This window comes from Piliocolobus tephrosceles, chromosome 3 (assembly GCF_002776525.5).
Source record: "Piliocolobus tephrosceles isolate RC106 chromosome 3, ASM277652v3, whole genome shotgun sequence".
Classification (NCBI taxonomy): Eukaryota; Metazoa; Chordata; class Mammalia; order Primates; family Cercopithecidae; genus Piliocolobus; species Piliocolobus tephrosceles.
Window position 1 is genome coordinate 169,655,638 of NC_045436.1, and position 19,667 is coordinate 169,675,304.

General features: G+C 37.3%; 1 protein-coding gene across 3 annotated transcripts in view; it reads left to right on the top strand.

Moving 5' to 3' along the window:
* The window catches only part of TAPT1 (transmembrane anterior posterior transformation 1), a 66,012-nt gene that overhangs the window by 16,906 nt on the left and 29,439 nt on the right, over positions 1–19,667 (top strand). For all 3 annotated transcript variants that reach the window (XR_002730600.1, XM_023206952.1, XM_023206953.1), the window contains 2 exons: positions 7,130–7,248; positions 18,167–18,329. Coding sequence is in view for 2 of the 3 variants with exons in the window: in XM_023206952.1 (XP_023062720.1) it covers positions 7,130–7,248; positions 18,167–18,329 (282 nt within the window). In the remaining variant the exon portion in view is untranslated. The remainder of the gene's footprint in view (positions 1–7,129; positions 7,249–18,166; positions 18,330–19,667) is intronic.

Genomic DNA, 19,667 nt, shown 5'->3' on the forward strand with positions numbered 1-19,667 from the left:
ATGTGCTAGTAGCGTATGCTGTCCATTTAGGTCCCCTAGGAACAGTGTACCAAGCATCAGGTCAAACTTGTCTCTGGTCTAAGGACTAATTTTGTCATCTTTGTGAATCTAAAGCTACATTAAATAGTAAAGAAATACACATTATAGGATCTTCTAAAATTCCCAGGTATGTTTAAATTCTAATTTAGAAAGGTAAAGATGACTTACACACTTAATTATTAATTTGCTGCATCTATGTTTTGAGTACTTTCTATGTTCCAAGAAGGCACTTTTGCGATGCAGAATACAGAGATAAACAAGACTCACACCTAGCTTAGGAGATATCAGATCCATAAGTTATTATGGTACAGGATACAAAGTGACAAGTGCTTTTAAATAGTATAAATAAAATGTGAAGAATTTAGAGAATGGTAAGCGTGCTTAAACAACAGGCCTGGGATGAGGATCCAGGAAGGAAAAAGAGGGAGATTTTGTTGTATAGGCTTTGTAGGATGGGATGGGTATGCTAGGAAGATCCAGAGGTGGAAAATTGTTAAGTGTGGACGGGAAACCACTGACACATGCTGGCCAACCTAGGCAATGTGGCAAAATGCTGTCTCTGCAAAAAATAGCCAGGAGTGGTAGCACGCACCTGTAGTCCTAGCTACTTGAGAGACTGAGGCAGAAGGATTGCTTGAGCCCCAGAGGCAGAGGTTGCTCTGAGCTAAGATCATGCAACTGTACTCCAGCCTGGGCAACAGAGCGAGACCCTGTCTCGAAAAAAGAGATAGACTAGATCTAGTTATGTTGAATGGTCAGGCTTTAGAGTCGAGTCTGTGGAAGGAGACTGTTAAATATGTGTTTCATAGGAATGCTTTTAGCTGTATAGAACAGAAAAACTGGTTAACAGTGATTTAAACAAGTAGGAAACTATTTTTTTCAACAAGTCTAGAAAAAAAGAGGTCTCAGTTGTTGCAGGAGATTAATGACGCTGTCATGGACCCAAGTCCTTTTCATCTTTCTACTTTGCCATCCTTGGCAAATTGGCTTTGGGTCCTCTTGCTTGTTGTCTTCTAGTAGAAGGATGACAGCTGCAACCTCAGCATTACATCTGCATTATAAACAGAAAGAAATGGGGTGGGCATTGCCACCTTTTTGACTATGCCTTTTATAAAGAATTGAAAGATTTCCCAGACGTGGCCTGGAATACTTCCACTTCTGTCTTATTGTGCAAACAGAGCTACATAGCCATCCCCAGCTGCAGAGGAGGCTAGGACAGTGATTATTATGCTTTTCCAACAAACGGAAAAGAACTGATAATGGTTATTGGGTTAGCCGTCCCTCAGAGCTTGCTTTCTGGAAAATTATTATAGTCATATTCAACATGCACTGGAAGTGAAACAAGCAGGGAGAGCTCAAGATCCTTCCATGAATATAGTTAATATATAATATAATTCTACAATTAAAATTCTAATTTAATTCTACAATTACATAATTTAATTATACAGATTAAAATCTTCATTTGATTTATTTATTCCCTTCTCATGGTATTTATTTCTTGTGTTAAATATGTCAGATGTATGTTGTGAATTATCATGAAACCTTTCAGCAATATTCTTTTCCGTGTTTATATATGTTCATGTAAGTTTGCATATCTGGTTAAACTAAAATGAAAATATTCTGTTGACTTTTCTTTATCTTGTAATTCTGTGCTTTTTGGCAATTCATTATTTCATTGTTACCATGCCTTGTACATTATAGCTATTTAACGCATTTTTCTAAAAATTAAATTCAACTGCTTAGACTTAAATAGAACCACTTAGTTTTCTTACCAATGTAGCAAATTTTTTTAAGCTTTAAATTTGTCAGATTGAAGGTGTAAGTATTGATATATTGTTATTACTAGGCATAAACTATTGTTGAAAGGGAGAAGGATTACTGTCATACAGGAGAATTATTTGTAATCAAGCATCAACAACTTTAGCTTCTTGAGTCTGTTTGTAATAGCTGAGGCCTGATCAAGGCATCAAATCTCTCTTGGGTTTTACTCTCTTCTATGATTAGAAGGTTGGGCTTAGGTCATGTCAAGAGGTCTGATAGTGCATGATTCATTGAATGAGTTTGCCTATGAGGAATGGTGAGGGCAGATGGAAAGATTTAAATGTCTAGTTGAGTAACTTAGTTTTGCCTTTTTGAAGGTCGTGCCGGGGTTAACATTTAGGAAAAAAAATAATCCAAAAGAAACTGACTAGGATGCCCAAGAAAACACTGCCACAAATACGGGTCTGAGTAAGTACTCTATTAGTTTCACAGTGAAATCCCAGGACTGTTTTGCTGAAATAAAGGTGAAACAACAGTCATTATGTTTTCTTAACATATACCTCACACTGACATAAAACAGAAAGGCTTTATATGACATTTTAAGTCAAAAAAATAAATCCATTTCAAATGCATGGACTTAAAATGTCATATAAAGCCTTTTTGTTTTATGTCAGTGTGAGGTATATGTTAAGAAAACATAATGACTGTTGTTTCACCTTTATTTCAGCAAAACAGTCCTGGGATTTCACTGTGAAACTAATAGAGAGTACTTACTCAGACCCGTATTTGTGGCAGTGTTTTCTTGGGCATCCTAGTCAGTTTCTAATTTCATGAAAACATGTTTAGAGAATCATCCCTCTAAATTCTTCTCATGCTGCAGCTCTTGCTGGTGACACACGCTTGCGCAGATGTACCCTCTGTGTGGCTGCTAAGAAGCAGGAAAGCCAGTAGGGATCCACATGTCTCAAATCTCAGCAGCCTTGGCTGGTGCTTCTCCCCTTCTCTCCGAGGCTTGTCACACCCTGCTTGTGGTGGTGGTGACTGTAGTTTCCACGTTCTTTCTGCAACTGTCTTACCATTCTTAATTTTTTCAGGGGAGGTTCAGCATGTGAGACCCATCAAATAGTTCTAAGACAAACCAGCAAAGCCTAAATTTAGGCCTCTACCGCATTTATTGATGTATTTAAAAGATAATTTTTGAACTTGGCACCATGGGGCCATGTTTATCTTTGTGAATCAGTCGCTTATTTCTCTCATTTCAGCTTTGGAAACAGTCTTAAATTTCTCTTCTCTTTCATTGTCCTATATCAGGCTGCTGTGATCATTCACACTGATGGCTCTTCTCCTTCCATACTGTCCTCTCTGCTCGCTGCAGCCTGCTGTGGTGCTGCGTGCTGACCACTCCCTCGATCTGATCCTAGATAGAAGGTATAGGATCAGAGCCTAGAGCAGCAGCTAAGACCTCTGTTCCTTAGGTCACACTCAGTCTTGCCTTGAACCCTGAGGGCACTCCTGCCTTGCTGCATCATTCCAGCCTCTCAGCAGGAGCACCACAGCCCTGTCTAAGCCCTGTCTCTAGCAAGCAAAATACCAAGTAATAGTTCCTGCCTGGTGGGTTGTTGTGAGGATTAAGTTAATGTGGGTCACATGCTTAAAATATAACACTATTCAACATGGATTGGACTTAAGAGAAACAAGAAAGTCTCAGGATCATTCTATGTGCATAGTCCTACAAATTAAAATCTTCAATTGATTTGTTTTCCATGGCTACATATGCTTACATAGCTTGCCTATCATAAGAGAACCTGGCTCATGATAATCCCTTTTTTGGCCATCTCCTAGAGTATAGACTTTCTGGGGCATGAATTTTTTAATTCAGATGATTAAAATGATTTTATTGTAGAGATAACCTTGAATCTGCAGTAATTGCTTTCAAAGTCAGTCATTTATAGTTTTCTTATTGATATCCTGTTCCCCTTGACATTCTGCTGATAATTGATCCCTACATGTGGGTATATTGAGCGCATATTCATTCTCAGCAGAGATTTATCAAAATGTACATGTTTCAAAATAATCTAATCATCTTCAGGTACAAAGAGCTATAAGTGAAAACAATCAAAAGACAAGGATGCCTTGGAACCTAAGAATTAAAATTTGAGCTCCTTAGCAATGAGCTAAACGTGATTTTCATGCCTCTTGCATAATGATTATAGCCTAACCTCACCGCTAGGAGGCTACTCACATTGTACCTGTGCATGCTTTTCCGCTGGTTTGGAATTCTGTCCTCTTTACTTCCTGGCAAAGCCTAGTGCCCATCTTCTCTCCTCTGTGGGACATCTCTGCTATCTCTTGCACCTCCTTCCCTGTGGTGTGCATGCCACTCTCCCCTATCCCCAAAGACACACACTTTACAGACCTAAGCTCTTCACCTGTGTTTCCAGAGCACATCATTCATGCAGCACTTACTGTGCGGTTTGTGTCAAGCTCACTGGGTCGTGAATTCCCTGGAGAAGATGTCTTTCCTCCCAGTGCAATATTAAGCAAGATATGGTCTCTGCTTTTACAGAAGTAGACCCAAAGCTTTAGCACAAGCTTTGTAAAAGTGAGACTAAGCCTCTTTACTCCTACTTTGTAACACTCTAGACCAGCGATCCTTGACTAGCAGGTGGTATTTGGTGGTTGTGGTGGAGGAGATGGTATTCAGAATTTCCAGAAGATGGTTAATGTAATTCAAGGAGGCATATTGCAAAATCATTATGCTTCTTTCATTTTAGCCATAACGTATTATTCATTTTGAAATTTCAAATGGTGCTAAAAGAAGGGCAGGAGATTTTTGTCATAAAGGGAAGCATAGATTTTTTGAAAGATAAAGAAACCTTGCTTCATTCCCCACAGAAAGAGGCTGGTGTTTTTATTGATTTATTTCTCTTGAGGCAGGTATTTTTCAGATGCTAAGTTGCAGTTCTATTAGGTTCAAAATAAATATGATAAGAGCAGGTGGCAGAAATTTTCGCAAGTGAATATTTTGTTTACTTGCAATGCCACAGGATAATTTTCATTTTGTAATTTCCTTAGCATTAAAGTTCAGATGTTAAAAACTTAGGTTAAACTTTATTTTGAAATATGTATAATGGTAAATCCAGTGGTAATGAGGCCAGAAGGATGAATGAAAGTGTCATTAGTAGAAATAGTGCTTCAGTTTTCTGCAGACTGAGTGAAGTTCTGGCTCTGCCTCCACCACTCAAGAACCTGGGCCAACTCCTTGTCTCACTGCAGAGTGTGGGTGGTACTGGACTGCGGCCATGCACAGGCGGAGCCAGCACCTGGCCAGTGCCCGGTTGCATTGCCCAGAACCTGTAGAAGGCTTCTGAAGTCCTTCCAGACAAGAGCTCTCAGAGACAGAGAGCCTGATGAACGTTTCTGTCCTTTGATTGTTTTCACTTATAACTCTTTTTATTTTGAAGAGGTACCTGAAGATTATTAAGCATAAGATTATTTTGAAACATGTACATTTTGATAAATCGCTGCTGAGAATGAATTTTAGAAAATATTTTAAAATTGTATGCCTGCAGTTTGTAACTCAGTACTTTTAATTCAGTTTTGCACAAAGAACTTTCCAGTGTGTTCCCACTCGTATACTCTTCTGCAAAGCTTTCTGTAGTCAGTTTGAGCTGAACTGTCTTCAGTGCCTTGGAAGCTGCCTAGGAGGGAACTAAATTTCAATCTGGCTGCCTCTCCGGGACCTGATTTTCAGACTGAGTTGCAACTTTTTAGTGGATCACAAACTCTCCTTCTGGGGACGTCGGGTGTCTGGAAGCTTCTGCCCTCAGTACTGAACCAGCAGTCCACTCCCAAGGAGGGAAAGGCTTCTCAGTGACAGGAGAGTAATAGAAAAGGACCACAAATTCTATCTACATGGACCTTGCTCAACCTCCTACTGCACTGCTTTGTGTGTAAGACAAGAAAACATGCAACACTGGGACTCTGTGTTAATCTACCAGCATGTGACTTAGGGGTTTAGCATCATATTTTCATTGCTGTTCATAATGAGTCTAAATTGTGGAAAACAAAAAAAGGGCCTATATATTCAGATTAAGAAATCTGGCAAAAATATGTGTAGCATATTTTTGAGACATTTTTATCCAAAATTTAAAAAATGTATTCTTCGATTTAAAAACATGTGAATTCATTTGCTAGGGCTGCCATAACAAAGTACCATAGACTAGGTGGTTTAAACAACAGACGTTTATTATCTTGCAGTTCTGGAAGCTGGAAGTCTGCGATCGAGTGTCAGTGGGGTAGTTTCTTCTGAGGCCTCTTCTTGGCTTGCAGATGGCTGCCTTCCCCCTCGGTCTTGATATCTCTCCTCTGTCTGTGCCTGTGTCCAAATTTCCTCTTTTATAAGGAATCCAGTCATATTGGATTAGGGCCCACCCTAAAGACCTAAACTTAAATTACCTCTTTAAAGACCCCATGTCCAAGCATGGTTACATTCTGAGGTACCAACTTGGGAACTTGATAGGGGACACAGTTCAGTCTATAACTGTGAATTTCAATCTGTGGAGGTAGGGCAATTTATTGACTAAAGATACATGGAGTGCTGTGGCTCGGGCATATGTATCATACCATAATTGTGTGCCAGACATACAGAAAGTCGCCACTCTTAAAATGGGTAGCTGAGTTTGTTAGCCTAGGGGTGGCTACTTGGCCAAGTCTTCAAAAGACTTCACCCTCTCTCTGTGTAGTATAGTCCTAAACTTAACAAGTAAGAGTGTCTAATGTTACCACAAAAAGAAAGAGTATGACAAGTATTCAAGAAAGAAGGAGAAATATAAACGCTAAGAGGTTGGTCCTGGAATTAAGAATAAGGCCTTCTGAGTGCAGCAAGTTTCAGTGCATATGAAATTGTGTTAAACTTAGTGATCAGTGTGCATGTTTTTAACATAAACAATGTAACTCAATATATATTCCAGTCTTTCCCATCAACGAAGCACCCTAATAAATAGGAATAGCAAAATTATGAGGAATAAAGATTTTCCATAATATCTTTAGAGCTTGAGGAAGTACTCAGAAAGACATCCAGATTATGTGCCATTAACTATGGTCAAGGGCAACTTGTTTTTGAGTAATTTCTTCTGTGTGTCGTAAACCAAAGGCTCTGCAGGAAGCACAGACTCATTCATTGAAGAGTAGAACTATTAATTTGTTATTCCCAGGGCTAAGTTTTAAGAAATTAATTTTTTATAATGTTTAGAAATTCTGATTGTTTGAAGTTTTCATTTACAAGTATTTAAAAAAATTTTTTTTTTCTTCTCTCCTTAAAATTCAGCTGATGGTTTTTGGAATCTTTCTATGCCTGGATGCGTTTTTGTATGTGTTCACCCTGCTTCCTTTAAGAGTTTTCCTGGCACTGTTCAGGCTCCTCACTTTGCCTTGCTATGGCTTAAGGTAAGTTTAAGATCATTAACTATTGTAAATGTATAATATTTCTTTATTTTTAATACTTGTAGTGGTTGCAAAGTAAGAATAATTCATACAGTTTCATCCACACTTTGGCCCTTCATGCGTACACTGTTTACCTTTTTAATGGATATTATATAATATGTTTATATAATATTATATTTTTTATATGCTTATTTTTTTCCAGAATTGTTTTGAACCGAAACTTTGCTTTAGCCAGTAAAATAATGTTAATGCTGGAGGCTTTGTAGCAGTGTAGAAAGGACCTGGGAATGAAAGTCAAAGACCTACTTACCACATTCCTAAGTCACCAGTGCCTTTATTTCCCCGAAGTCCTTGGGCCTCGTAGGCATCATCTGTAGGAAGAACAGGGTTCTAGGCTGGAGTGGGAAAGGAATCTCCTCAGGAGCTCTTACTATAAGGGTTCCTCCATTTCGTTTGAGAATCATTGTTGTAATGGTCCGTGGAGCCTTAGTTACTGGTTATAGATGAGACTGATTTGTGAGAGTGGAAGAACTCTGGAAGACCATTGTCCCATGGGGAGGATCAGATAGCCCGACCCGACATTGACTGTTTTGTGAGCTGTGCACAACTGCCTGACTCCTCTAAGTATGCTTCCCCATCAGCAAAAAGGAGCTATTGAGAGCTCAGCATCTTTTACCACAAAGATTGGAAGATGTAAAAAAAATACCCAGCATAGTACCTGGCTCATAGTAGACCAGAACAAATAATCAGTTTTCTTCTTTTTCTTCTCTACCAAAACTAAGAATAGTAAGGTGAAGGTGTTAAGCTTACATGAAGCTTAATGCTTTATTGGTCTTGAGGTTAAAAGCAAGTTTGGCTTTTACGGTTTTCTTTCTTTGTATAGTTATGCCAGTGTGTCTCCATTCTGTATATAGTCCCTCTTTACAGCATTTTTATTTAATTCTTATCATAAATGTCAAAGTTACATTTCTGACATACATCACTTTTCTAAATACATTTCATTCTGTGAAAGTTCTAAAATGCTAAAATGGACAATAATTTGTGAGGCTTCATTGAGCTATGGTGACTGTTCCATGGTGTATAAAACATATAATTAATAAAATATTTTAACGATAGCAATTGAGTTAAAAATTAGTGGTTGATATACACAATTATATGTTTTTTTAAAAAAGACTAAAACCATGAAAGATTCTTTTTTAAAGTAGTAAATGAGCGTATACTTGATATTTAGTAATACATATGGTCTTTTTAAAAATAAGACTTAATCAGTTTTGATAGAAATTCCTCCCGTTATAAATTGGAATAATTATTATGATGACCACATTATAAAAGGATTAAAAATTCTTGTTTTGCAAGATTACATGGAGTAAAACAATTATAAAACTTCAGCTCCTGTTATTGTTACATGCTATATTCTGTAACTTACTTGCCTTCCAGGATAACAGTGAATTAGTGTTACATATTTTATTAGTCACAAGTTAATCAAATGGGAAGGTAGTTTTAGAAATTTAGTCATTTAAGTTATTTCTAGTACATCCTTTTTTCTTTTAGGAGAAATTTTAAGAAGGCCTTATTATTAACAAACTTTTTTAAAGGCATTTGTAGCGTGGTACATTAATACTAACAAAACCTAACCACAATAAACTATTTTCTTTTATCACTATTGGGAGCTTCATAATATCATGGCATTTTAGTTCATTTTCAGAAGACCAAAATACAATCTAATAAAACATTACTAAATATACATCTTTATTTGGAACTGCATAAAGCGAATAGACACGTGGAAATTTAGATAAAGTCAGGTGAAACACATGATACAAAATTACTAATACTGCTGGATGTAGTGGCTCATGCCTGTAATCTCAGCACTTTGGGAGGCCAAGGTAGGGGGATCGCTAGAGGCCAGGAGTTCAAGACCAGCCTGGGCAACATAGTAAGACCTTGTGAATTAAGAAATTAACCAGACATGGTGGCACATGTCTGTGGTCCCACCCACTGCAGAGGCTGAGAGGTTGGAGAATCACTTGACCCTGAGAAGTCAAGGCTGCAGTGTGCCATGATTATGCCACTGGACTCCAGCCTGGGTGATGGAGTGAGACCCTGTCTCAAGTAAAGAAAGAAAATAAACTAATACTATGTAGGACTTTTCACATCTACATTATCAGCTACATTACTTTTTAGTTATTCTTTGATCAACAATGTGCATCAAGTTCATGTTCTAGCCATGTTTATGTGGATGGCTTTTAAAGACATGTCATGTGCTCAGTGGCTGTTGGCACAATGTGATAAAACATTAAAATGATAGATAAGCTAATGACTATATTCCTTCTGGAGTGTTCCCTTCCTTGGGCATTGGTTAGCACACATATGAGGTATACTAAGTAACAGTGGTGATTTGCCAATGATCCCAAGGGTCTCTCTTTGGGGACAGTTGTTTGAAGTTCTACCTTGTTATATTGTACAGGCATCTAAAAGTGTGCTGCACTCAAGTTCATTTCTGCATAGCCCCTGTTACGTGGAAGAACAAGGCACATAAAATAGTGTTAGAAGAGTCTTCTAGACCAGCACAGTGGTACACACCTGTCATCCCAGAACTTTGGGAGGCCGAGGTGGGAGGGAAGCTTGAGGCTGGGAGTTAAGACTAGCCTGGGCAACATAACGAGACCCTGTCTCTACAAAAAAATAAAAAATTAGCCAGGTGTGATGGCACATACGTGTAGTCCCAGCTACTTGGGAGGCTGAGGTGGGAGGATTCCTCGAGCCCAGGAATTCGAGGCTGCAGTAAGCTGTGATTGCACCACTGCATTCCATCCTGGGTAACACAGCAAGATTCTGTCTCTTTAAAAAAAAAAAAAAAGTCTTAAAGTGTTTGTCCTGAAAATTAAAAGGTGTTGCAGAGAACTGGGAAATCTTAAATCCTCTTCCAGTATTCACTTTACTAGTGGTTAGTTATCCCTACCTCTAACCTGTTTTAGATATTTTAATTTTTTTTTTTTTTTGTAGCACATAAGATGATTGCTTTCTTACATTAGTTTGAAATACTTTGAATCTAAATTTGTTTGAGTAGCATTTGAAAATAAGATGTTTTCTACTTTCAAAGTTAAGCTAAAATGACACTAGAGGGCAGCCTGTTACACACTACATTTAAGACTCCATTGAGGATTTCCCCTGCAAACACTTCTTGCTATTTCTGCTTTGGAGTAACTGAAAAATTAATTTCATGCTATCAGTAATAAATACTTACATGTATAAAAAACATGAAATGCAGTTAAAATTATGTAACAGTTTCAACAGTTTTAAATGATAGGAGTTTAAATGAAACTTACATTTTCATTTAAATTTTAAATGAAACGGAGTTCAGACAATTTTAGATGCTTTCAGGATAGCCAAGTTACACAGAATAGGAAAATCCTGCCTAATGTCTTAGTGCCTTAAGTATGGTTTGTTAAAATTGAGTAATTTGTGCTTACAGTAATATAGTTTGCAGTTTTTGTTTCTTTGAGTAATTTAGAAAATATCTCTTTGAGCATTATTTTTAAAGTCACAAAACTTGAACTATTTGGTAAGGTGAAAGTTACATTAAACAAAGCTATTGTTAATGTTAAGTCTAAGACCTTTCAAATATTTTAGGAATATAAAAATACTTTTTAGGTTTACCAAATGATTATTTAGAAATAGCCAGATTTTGCCTTCTGATAGTTTTTATTCCAGTGTTTTCTACTTCGATTAAAGATTATTCGATTTGTCTTGCCTATAGTGATGTCATGTTCCATCCTTTTCAGCAAGCAAAAAGTGCTCTTTCCTTCAGTCTGACTTTGTTTCAAAGAAATAAGAAGAAGTGAAATAGACCAGCAAAGAAGTTGATTGCAGTTTTTTAAGTAATGGTTTCTTTTTTCACTCTCCTGTATTTCAGTCTTCTTTCCATAAAAACTTACTGTCTTCCTAGTCTCTTTGTTCTTTGAAATTGTTTTCACAAAAGGGAGGAAACAGTCCATTTGTCAAATTAATCACGATGCTGACATGGAAACAGTTAACTCTCTGCAGTCTCTAGAACTGTTTGGTTCAGTATCACTTCAGTAATGTAAATTATTGCCTTCTTTTTATATTGGAGATCAGTGTTCTCACCTCATCTGTTTGCAGATTTACATCTTATACAGCATTTGTGAGAAGCTTTTTAAAGCACATATACCCCCGTGTTCTCTGCTTCATAACTTAATATTTGAACCTATTTGTAGATCTTCTGCAAACTTGTCATGGTTTTTGACTTAAGTAAAATAAAGACCCTGTCCCTTCACTAAGGCCGAGGACAAGGGTGGTTCTACAGTGCCTTAAGTAAACCCAGCCTTCATCATGATGGCTCATCCAGCAGGGTGTTTTGCTGGCTTTGGCCCTGTTATTTAAGTACTGTTCATTTTGAGATGTTGGCAGGGTAATTATCTGGAGTCGTATTTGTATGTGGTGTTTGCCAGGGATGCACTCCCTTCCTAAAAGTTTATGTCTGTCCTCGGTGATCTGTAGAATACTTCACTGAAATTGTTTCTGATGAATTAACAACCTTGAAAAATCTTGGCCCCCAAATATTTTGTTGTAGACTTAAAAAAAATTAGCAAATGCATCTAAATTATTTAAAAGCAGATTCACTTATGTATATCTTCCCTCTTTCCCAGATAAGAGTAGTTGTCATTTTAGAAATCATTTGAGAAACTTCTTGAGCTAGGATAATCTTTTTAATGATTCATGGCATATAAAACAGAACAAAGTTTTGATTTATTCTATGAAGTATCTATTCCTTGAAAGAATAATATAATTTTTGTTTTTCAGAAAAGCAGACTGCTTTATATTATGTTAGAGGTACCAAACATCCTTTTTCCAAATTTACTTGTAGAATTAAATGAAAAATAGCTAATTATGTACATTTGATTTACCTGGCATTTTTGTCAGCCCTCTAGTCTCCTAAAATTTGTGAGTTCGTTTTGTGCTTTAGAATTCTCAGTCACGTGAGTTAAAAGTTAAAGAAGATTATAGAGAAAATTGATATAGTCTGGTACTAAGAACTGAGTTATTGTTGAGAAAACTTTACTGAAACATTTTAGAAAGTGGTAACGTGAGTTGAACAGGCTTAAGTAATAAATGCCGGAGTGTTTTTTGGTTTTTGTTTTTTTACCATTAGAGCAACTAAAATATGTGTGAGCAAATGTTCTGACCCCGGCCCAGCTTTAGGCATAACTCTCACATGAGGCTTCACAGGCTTTTATTTTTCTTGGTTGAAGAGGCAATAGTATCATTTTCTTTTGAGAATTTATCCCATGGGAGAGCTCTTGTCTCCCAGAATTATGAATTTCAACTGCTTGAGAGTTTCCTAACCTTTTGAGTTTCCTTCGTATGCCTTACCTCTTTAGAAGTAGTTCTACCCAAGATTAACTTCACCTGTATGTTATACTAGATTTTTCTCTTTTTAGACAAAATTAAGCCTTGATTTTGGCCTAAGTGATTGATGCCACCACTGTAGCCACTGTTGCACAAGTAGGGAGAGCTCTTGGTAACTTTCTCTAGGGAAACAAATATGCCTTTTACTTCCTTTTACCAGGGCTGATCTATGTGGCTTATTTGTTGAGAGCAATATATTTGTTGTTATTAAAAAGTCTTCGTAACGCCAGGTTTTATTGTCCCATTTCCTCACCATGGAGCTCTAAGTAGCGTAGCAACATTACAACCTTCTCTCTTTCTTTCTCTCTCGTAAATCAGACCGAAGGGAGGAGCACTTTCACTTCCTTTATAGAATGGAATGTGGTGGCACAGGGACTCCTTGTGGTGAGTAAACCCTGATTTTTCCTTCTATACTCTTGGCCAAATTGACATTCATTAAACGCAAAAATAAACAGAATAGGCAGATATAGCCATTAGCGGATAGAAACATACTGAAGAAAATGTGGATCCCTGTCCTTTTCAAAATAGCATCTTTACTTGGTCTTAAAGCTTTGTCCACATTTCTTTGTGAAGGATTTGACTGTGATTTCACCTAACATGAAAATCCACTCAGAAGTGATCTTTACACATATTAGCTTAGACTTAGCAAATACCTCATCCCCAAAGCCACAGAAATTGGCTGAGCCTAATTCCTTCCATATAAGCAGTTTTTATTTTGCATTACTAAAATTGTGAACATAGCTTTATAAAAAGTTTTTTTTTCTGGTATAGTTTGAAATTAAAGTTTAAGAAATGGTTTGAATCATTCCATTTATGTTAAGTATTTATTTTTCTGTTACATGTCAGTCAAACCTAAGATTTAAGATACTTAATTTTCTAATTGAGGAAAACATCTTGATTTCACTACTTTATTCCAGTTTACTTTAAAATTATAAAGGGACTTCACTTTCAAAAATAAAACCATATTAAGTATTTTGCATTTTTATTTCAGTAGTGCTTGTGTTTCTTCACTCTTTCAATTATACCACAAATGGCTGAAAATACTGAGAGAGAGCGAGAGATCTAGTCTATGTATTTTGTAATGAAATAACTCATGCTAATATTCTGGCATGTTTCAACACTGATTTGCAATAACTATGCAGGGATTCTCCCATTTATCTCGCTCATTTTTGGTGCCATGTCTTCCTTCTTGATCTTTCTGTCCACTACCAGATTTTACTTTAATCACAGTTAGCGTATTATCTTCCACTAAAGAGGAGAAGGAGAAAGCTTACCCTTGATCGTCTTTCTCTACTGTATAATTCGGTTTCTCTAAATCTATGAGCCCTTCGAAACAACTGGAGATGCTCTAATTGGTAAATTGTACAATGTAAAATTGTACAGTTGCTAAAAACACAATGGAAATGGAAATGTTTGTAAGGATAAAAAATAAAATTTAGGAATGTAGCAAATTTGGTTTCTCTAAGGTTGGTTTTACTAGAAATTTTTAAAAGAATTCTGTTTAAATGTCTTGTTTTGAAAAATGTTTAAGTTCTGTTAAATATCTGATGTAATACTACTTGTGTGATGACGTACATCCAAAGCTGCAAATTAGATTAGCGGGTTTTTCTCTTTGCCCAACAGTATATTTCACTTGTTTATGCTTTCGTATGGGATTTTCATCATTTGCAAGGTGAATTGCCAGTAACCACCACTTAGCCGTTTATAAGAACTTTAGCATGAAAGTATTTTTCAAAAGCCAATTCAGGGTTGAATGGCAGGGCCTTGGATAAGCTTCTTAGGGAGTTTGAAGTGCTTATCAGATAGTCATCTAAAAATATCCTGGCAGAGAAGGAACAAATAAGCTGATTGGTTCAAGTTGTTTTAACCAGGTAAACTTATTTGTGAGGTTAGGTCTTTTCTTAGAAAGAGGCTGTGGTACATACAGCTGTCTTTTAAGATGCCACCTTAGAAACAATTTTTTATTTTGGCAGCCTTTCCTTTTTGTTAACAAGGACATTTATATGAAAACAAGACCCTTTCCAGGTGTGGTGGCTCAAGCCTGAAATCCCAGCATTTTGGGAGGCAGAGAGGCGGATCACCTGAGGTCAGGAGTTCAAGACCAGCCTGGCCAACATGGTGAAACCCCGTCTCTACTAAAAATACAAAAAAAAAAGAAAGAAAACAAGACCTTTGTTTTTAAAGATTCTGCTTCTTTTATTCTTTATTTGAATAATATTCCTTAGTTCTGAAAACCACAGTCATCCCTGCAGCAACCAATTATGATGTTAGCAATGGATGGAACACTTTCACCAGAGCAGGGGGTGCACAGAAAGCAGTGAATTCAATATGTGTATATCATATACATATCATATAGTCCAGGTTTTTTTGCAGTCATTTTTAGAAATAAAGACCAAGTGATAAATAGGTTTGTTTTTTTGTACAGCAATTTGTTCAGATGAGATTGTAGTACAGTGATGAAGTATGCAGTGTTAAATTTTACGGAAAGATAATAGGTCCTGAGTTGTTGATTCCTGCAAGTTTAGAAGTTCTGTTTTAAAAAGTCCAGAATGCAGATGGTTCTGAAGAGCATGCCTTCTGGAGCCAGATTGCCAAGTTTCCATCCCTGCTGCACCATGTGGGAACTTAGTCACTGTGCAACCACAGGCGTGTTCTTGACTGTCCTTTGGCTCATTTGTAAAACTGAGATGATTAAATAAATAGGATTATTGTGAACACTAAAAGGAATATATGTGGATTGTCTAGAATAGTGCCTGCCACATAGTAACTGAATTGTAGCATTAGGTGTTTCTACAAATTTTCTTTGTTAATTTGTCAGCTTGGTTCAAAAAGTGTGGTATTATATCATTTTGGGATATGTATTTCCAATGTTTGGTAGATCTAATTTCTAACTATGGCTTGTATTAAATATACTGTTCCTTCCTTGATATACTAACACATTGTTCTTTGATTCCAAATATGTATATAAAGAAACACAATTGGATATATACTTAAAAGCCCCTTGTCTCTTAAATAAAATTGCTGTAACTGAGATCACTCAACTAAGTAGATGCCATCTAATACCAAAAGCTCTAAGTATAGTTTTCTACTTTAATTAGTTATCAAAATTATTTTTGTAATTAATACAAATTAATACTACCCTACTTTTAGTTCGTATCATTTAACTTATAAACATGATTTGCAGTCTTTGAACACAAAAGCCCATGACTGTTGGTGATGTGTGACTTTCAATATATGCTGAGCTGTGCCACACTTCTGAGTGGGGGCTGGTGGCTCACCATTTGTTCCCTGTCGCCCAAGTGGAGACAGTCACACCAAGGCCAGGAGCTCACAAGTGTTCAAAATGTCTCCTCTTCTCAGTGTTTGGATGAGAAATAAGTTTAAGGGATCAAGATCCAATTCTTGGCAGGTATAATAGGTCTTCCATTTTCAGTCTTGTAGGGATGGAGGCAGGAAATTACCTTGATATTCAGATAGTCCTTGGCAGAGATCTGTGCTCTGGGCTGATTGGCTGGGAGTTAGGAGATAAAGGGCATTCTTTGTTTCCTGAGGAGAAAAAGGTCTTTCTTTTTCTCTGTGGGAGAAAGAGGAACAGCATTGGATAAAAGAAAGTCATGGTGAAAGAAAAATAATGATAGAGATTGATCAACTTTGTCCTTGATGCAATTTTTCCCAAAGCCTTAACTTCAACTGCTCAGAATAATTTTACTTGGCTTTTCATACCCATCTTAAGTCATGTGATCTGACTTAGACAAATTCTGACCTCTCTCTTGTTTAGGCTCATTGGTCCAGCCCAGTGTACGTCCAGCCACCTTTAGCCCTTGGTGAACAGTCTTCACAGAATTTGCCTGCTTTCAGAACTTCTGCAGTATCTTACATTCTGTCTGTAAATAGATCAGCCAAATTCACATCTAACTGAAAACATCATACAGTGCACATTGTAGAAAACAAGAATGAGTTTCTGTAACAACTACTCACAGGATTGGTAGAGCATCATTGTGACCTTATAAAGCAATGTTTCAAGTAACAGTTTGGAAGATTTGCAAGTTCCTTGTTAAACTCCACAAAGATCTTTGGAGGAAAAGCATTAGGAAAGAGGTCTGGAGAATATGTAGCCAAGGAATATCAAATACATTGGCGACTCAGACGGCCAATGGCCGGTTAGAAAACGAGCCCACCCCTGTATTGTTGCTTAGAACATTGTCACAATTGGTGGAAATGAAGAGATTCTGTAGCTCCTGAAAAAAAAATGCTCGGGCAGTTTTATTGATTGCACTGTGCATAAAAACTGCCAAAACAAGAGACAGCCTTTTCCGTCCTGAGGAGTCAGCCTACGACAGGCAAAGAGAACGTATCTTTCCCATTCTTGTCACAAGAATTTTAAATCCAGTGGAAGAAATCTTAATTCCTTGTTTTCTAATGTATTTTTTGCTCTGTCTTATAAAGATGGTTCCTTTCACAATTTAGGTTTAGCTCCTTATACTCTAACCTCAGAAGTAAGGAGTGATTATTCTGCTCATATTAATTATGAAAAAAAATTTCGACTGAAGTCACATAGGACTAACATCTGTAATACAAAAGCTGTCCTATAAACCAGTACAAAAAAGATAGGGAGTGTTCGCATGAAATATAAGTAACTGTTAAATATGTGGAAAGATGTTTAGTTTCCTAATGATAGAAATTAACATTAAAACTACACTGTGTACAATTTTCCACTAATGAGACTGGCAAAGATCCAAAAGTTAATCAAACACTATATCAGTGCCCTGGGCTACAGGCTTTCTCCTGGCATTGCTAGTTAAGGTATAAACTGTACCCTGTACAGCACAGCGGGCAGTTCAGCTGTTTCTGTCAAAATTTCAAGTGAATATAACCTTGGAATTCCAATTTCAGGAATTTATCCTACAGATACACTTTCATATATGAGACATGGCATGTACATTGCATCATGGCTTATAATTGCAAAAGACTAGAAATCTGTCAGTGGTACGTTAAATAAAGTATAGTTCATCCACGTAGTGGAACAGTATGCTGCCATAAAAATAGGAACTCCTGGTGAACTTATATGGAACGTTATGCCATTAAGTACAAGATGCAGAGCAGTATGCATAGAATGTAGCATTGTGTGAAGAGGGCTGATTCAGCAGGCTACATGCAGAGATTTATGATTAGTTAAAGGTTTATGCCATAATGGTGGAAATCTGTTCCTCGAAAGCACCCTATCAGTAGATACCTGCCCTCTGTGTTCATTTGTTAAGATTGCCAACATCTAATAGTAATTCTCACTTAAAATCTTTATATTCTATACTTGGACAGAAAATTTTACACTGTCGAGTAGTCATGTAGTTTAACTTCCCTTGTTTGAAGTTTTTAAAAAATCAACATAATTCTTATTTTTACCTTTGTATGCCAGTGTATATCAAGTAAAGATTATTGTTTTTGTGAGAACATACAGAGTAAAACTTATATTTTTATTACTTCTTGTATGTTTCAGGGACAGACGTTTGCTTCAGCCTGCCCAGGTGTGTGACATTTTGAAGGGTGTCATTTTGGTCATCTGCTATTTTATGATGCACTATGTTGACTACTCTATGATGTACCACCTGATAAGGGGGCAGTCCGTCATCAAGCTCTACATCATATACAACATGCTGGAGGTAAGGACCTCGCTTACCCTGCACAGGCCTGGCCAGGGCACTCAGCTTCAAGTCTTCCAATTCTGAAGGTACCTGAGAGTCAAGAATGCTCTACCGACTCTAGTTGTGATGCTTCTGGCCTTTACTGTGCTATCATCACTTGGGGGCTCTTGCTAAACATGGATTCTTATTTAGGAGATCTGGGCTGGGTCTGGAGAATCTGCATTTCTCAAGCAGTGGGGCTCATGCTGCTGGTCTGAGGCATACCTCTGGTGGCAAGCCCGCAGGCATGGTGTGTCCTCACGTAGGCTGGGAAGAGTCTTGCTGCCCAGACATTTTAGAACCAGTACCCCCTTGAGTATCCAAATTGTCAAGTGCTAGGAAAATTAGTTTCACAACTTCATTAGAAACCCATGCTAGAACTTTAAATTATGAGTTAAATGTTATGATTATGTGTATGTTTGCTATAAGAAATACACATTTTAAATTGCACATTTAAATTCAAATCTTTACATAGGGCAAATAAATGTAAGTTCCCAATTTTTGTAAGTACTGAATGTTTTTAGTACAATATGCCTCACTTTAAAGCATTCAGCATATGAAAATCTTCATTTATGTAAAAAATAAGTTGAGCTGACATATATTCACTTTGCAAAAAACTGCTTTGCTTTATAAGCCAAATATTCATAAGTTTTTAAAATAGTAAGCTACCTAAGTTATATAATAAACCTTGAAATTCAAATTGCAGGCTGGCACAGTGGCTCACACCTGTAATCCCAGCACTTGGGGAGGCTGAGGTGGGCAGATCACCTGAGGTTAGGAGTCCAAGACCAGACTGACCAACATGGTGAAACCCCGTCTCTACTAAAAATACAAAAATTAGCCGTTCCTGGTGATGCATGCCTGTAATCCCAGCTACTCAGGAGGCTGAGGCAGGAGGATCACATGAACCCTGGAGGTGGAGGTTGTGTAGTGAGCCGAAGTCATCCCACTGCACCCCAGCCTGGGTAACAGAGCGAGACTCCATCTCGGGAAAAAAAAAAAAAAAGAAAGAAATTCAAATTGCATTTTTATATTTTATTTTTAGGGGGATACAAATAAGGTCTATTTATCTTTTTAATTAGCCATGAAGAGATTTTTCCTAGTGAGAGGACAGATAGGGTGGGGGCTGCTGGCCTTTTTGCTCTGAAGCTGCATTGCTGTGGTAGACAAGGATTCTCCATCTCTTCAAAGAAGCCATGGAGCTCTAGCCTTCTGGTACCTCCTAAATTCAAGACCCAGATGTTTTAAAACCATACTCCAGCTTCCTGATTCTAGGCTTGCTGCATGTACACTTTGCCCCACCAAGTAGGTTGCCTA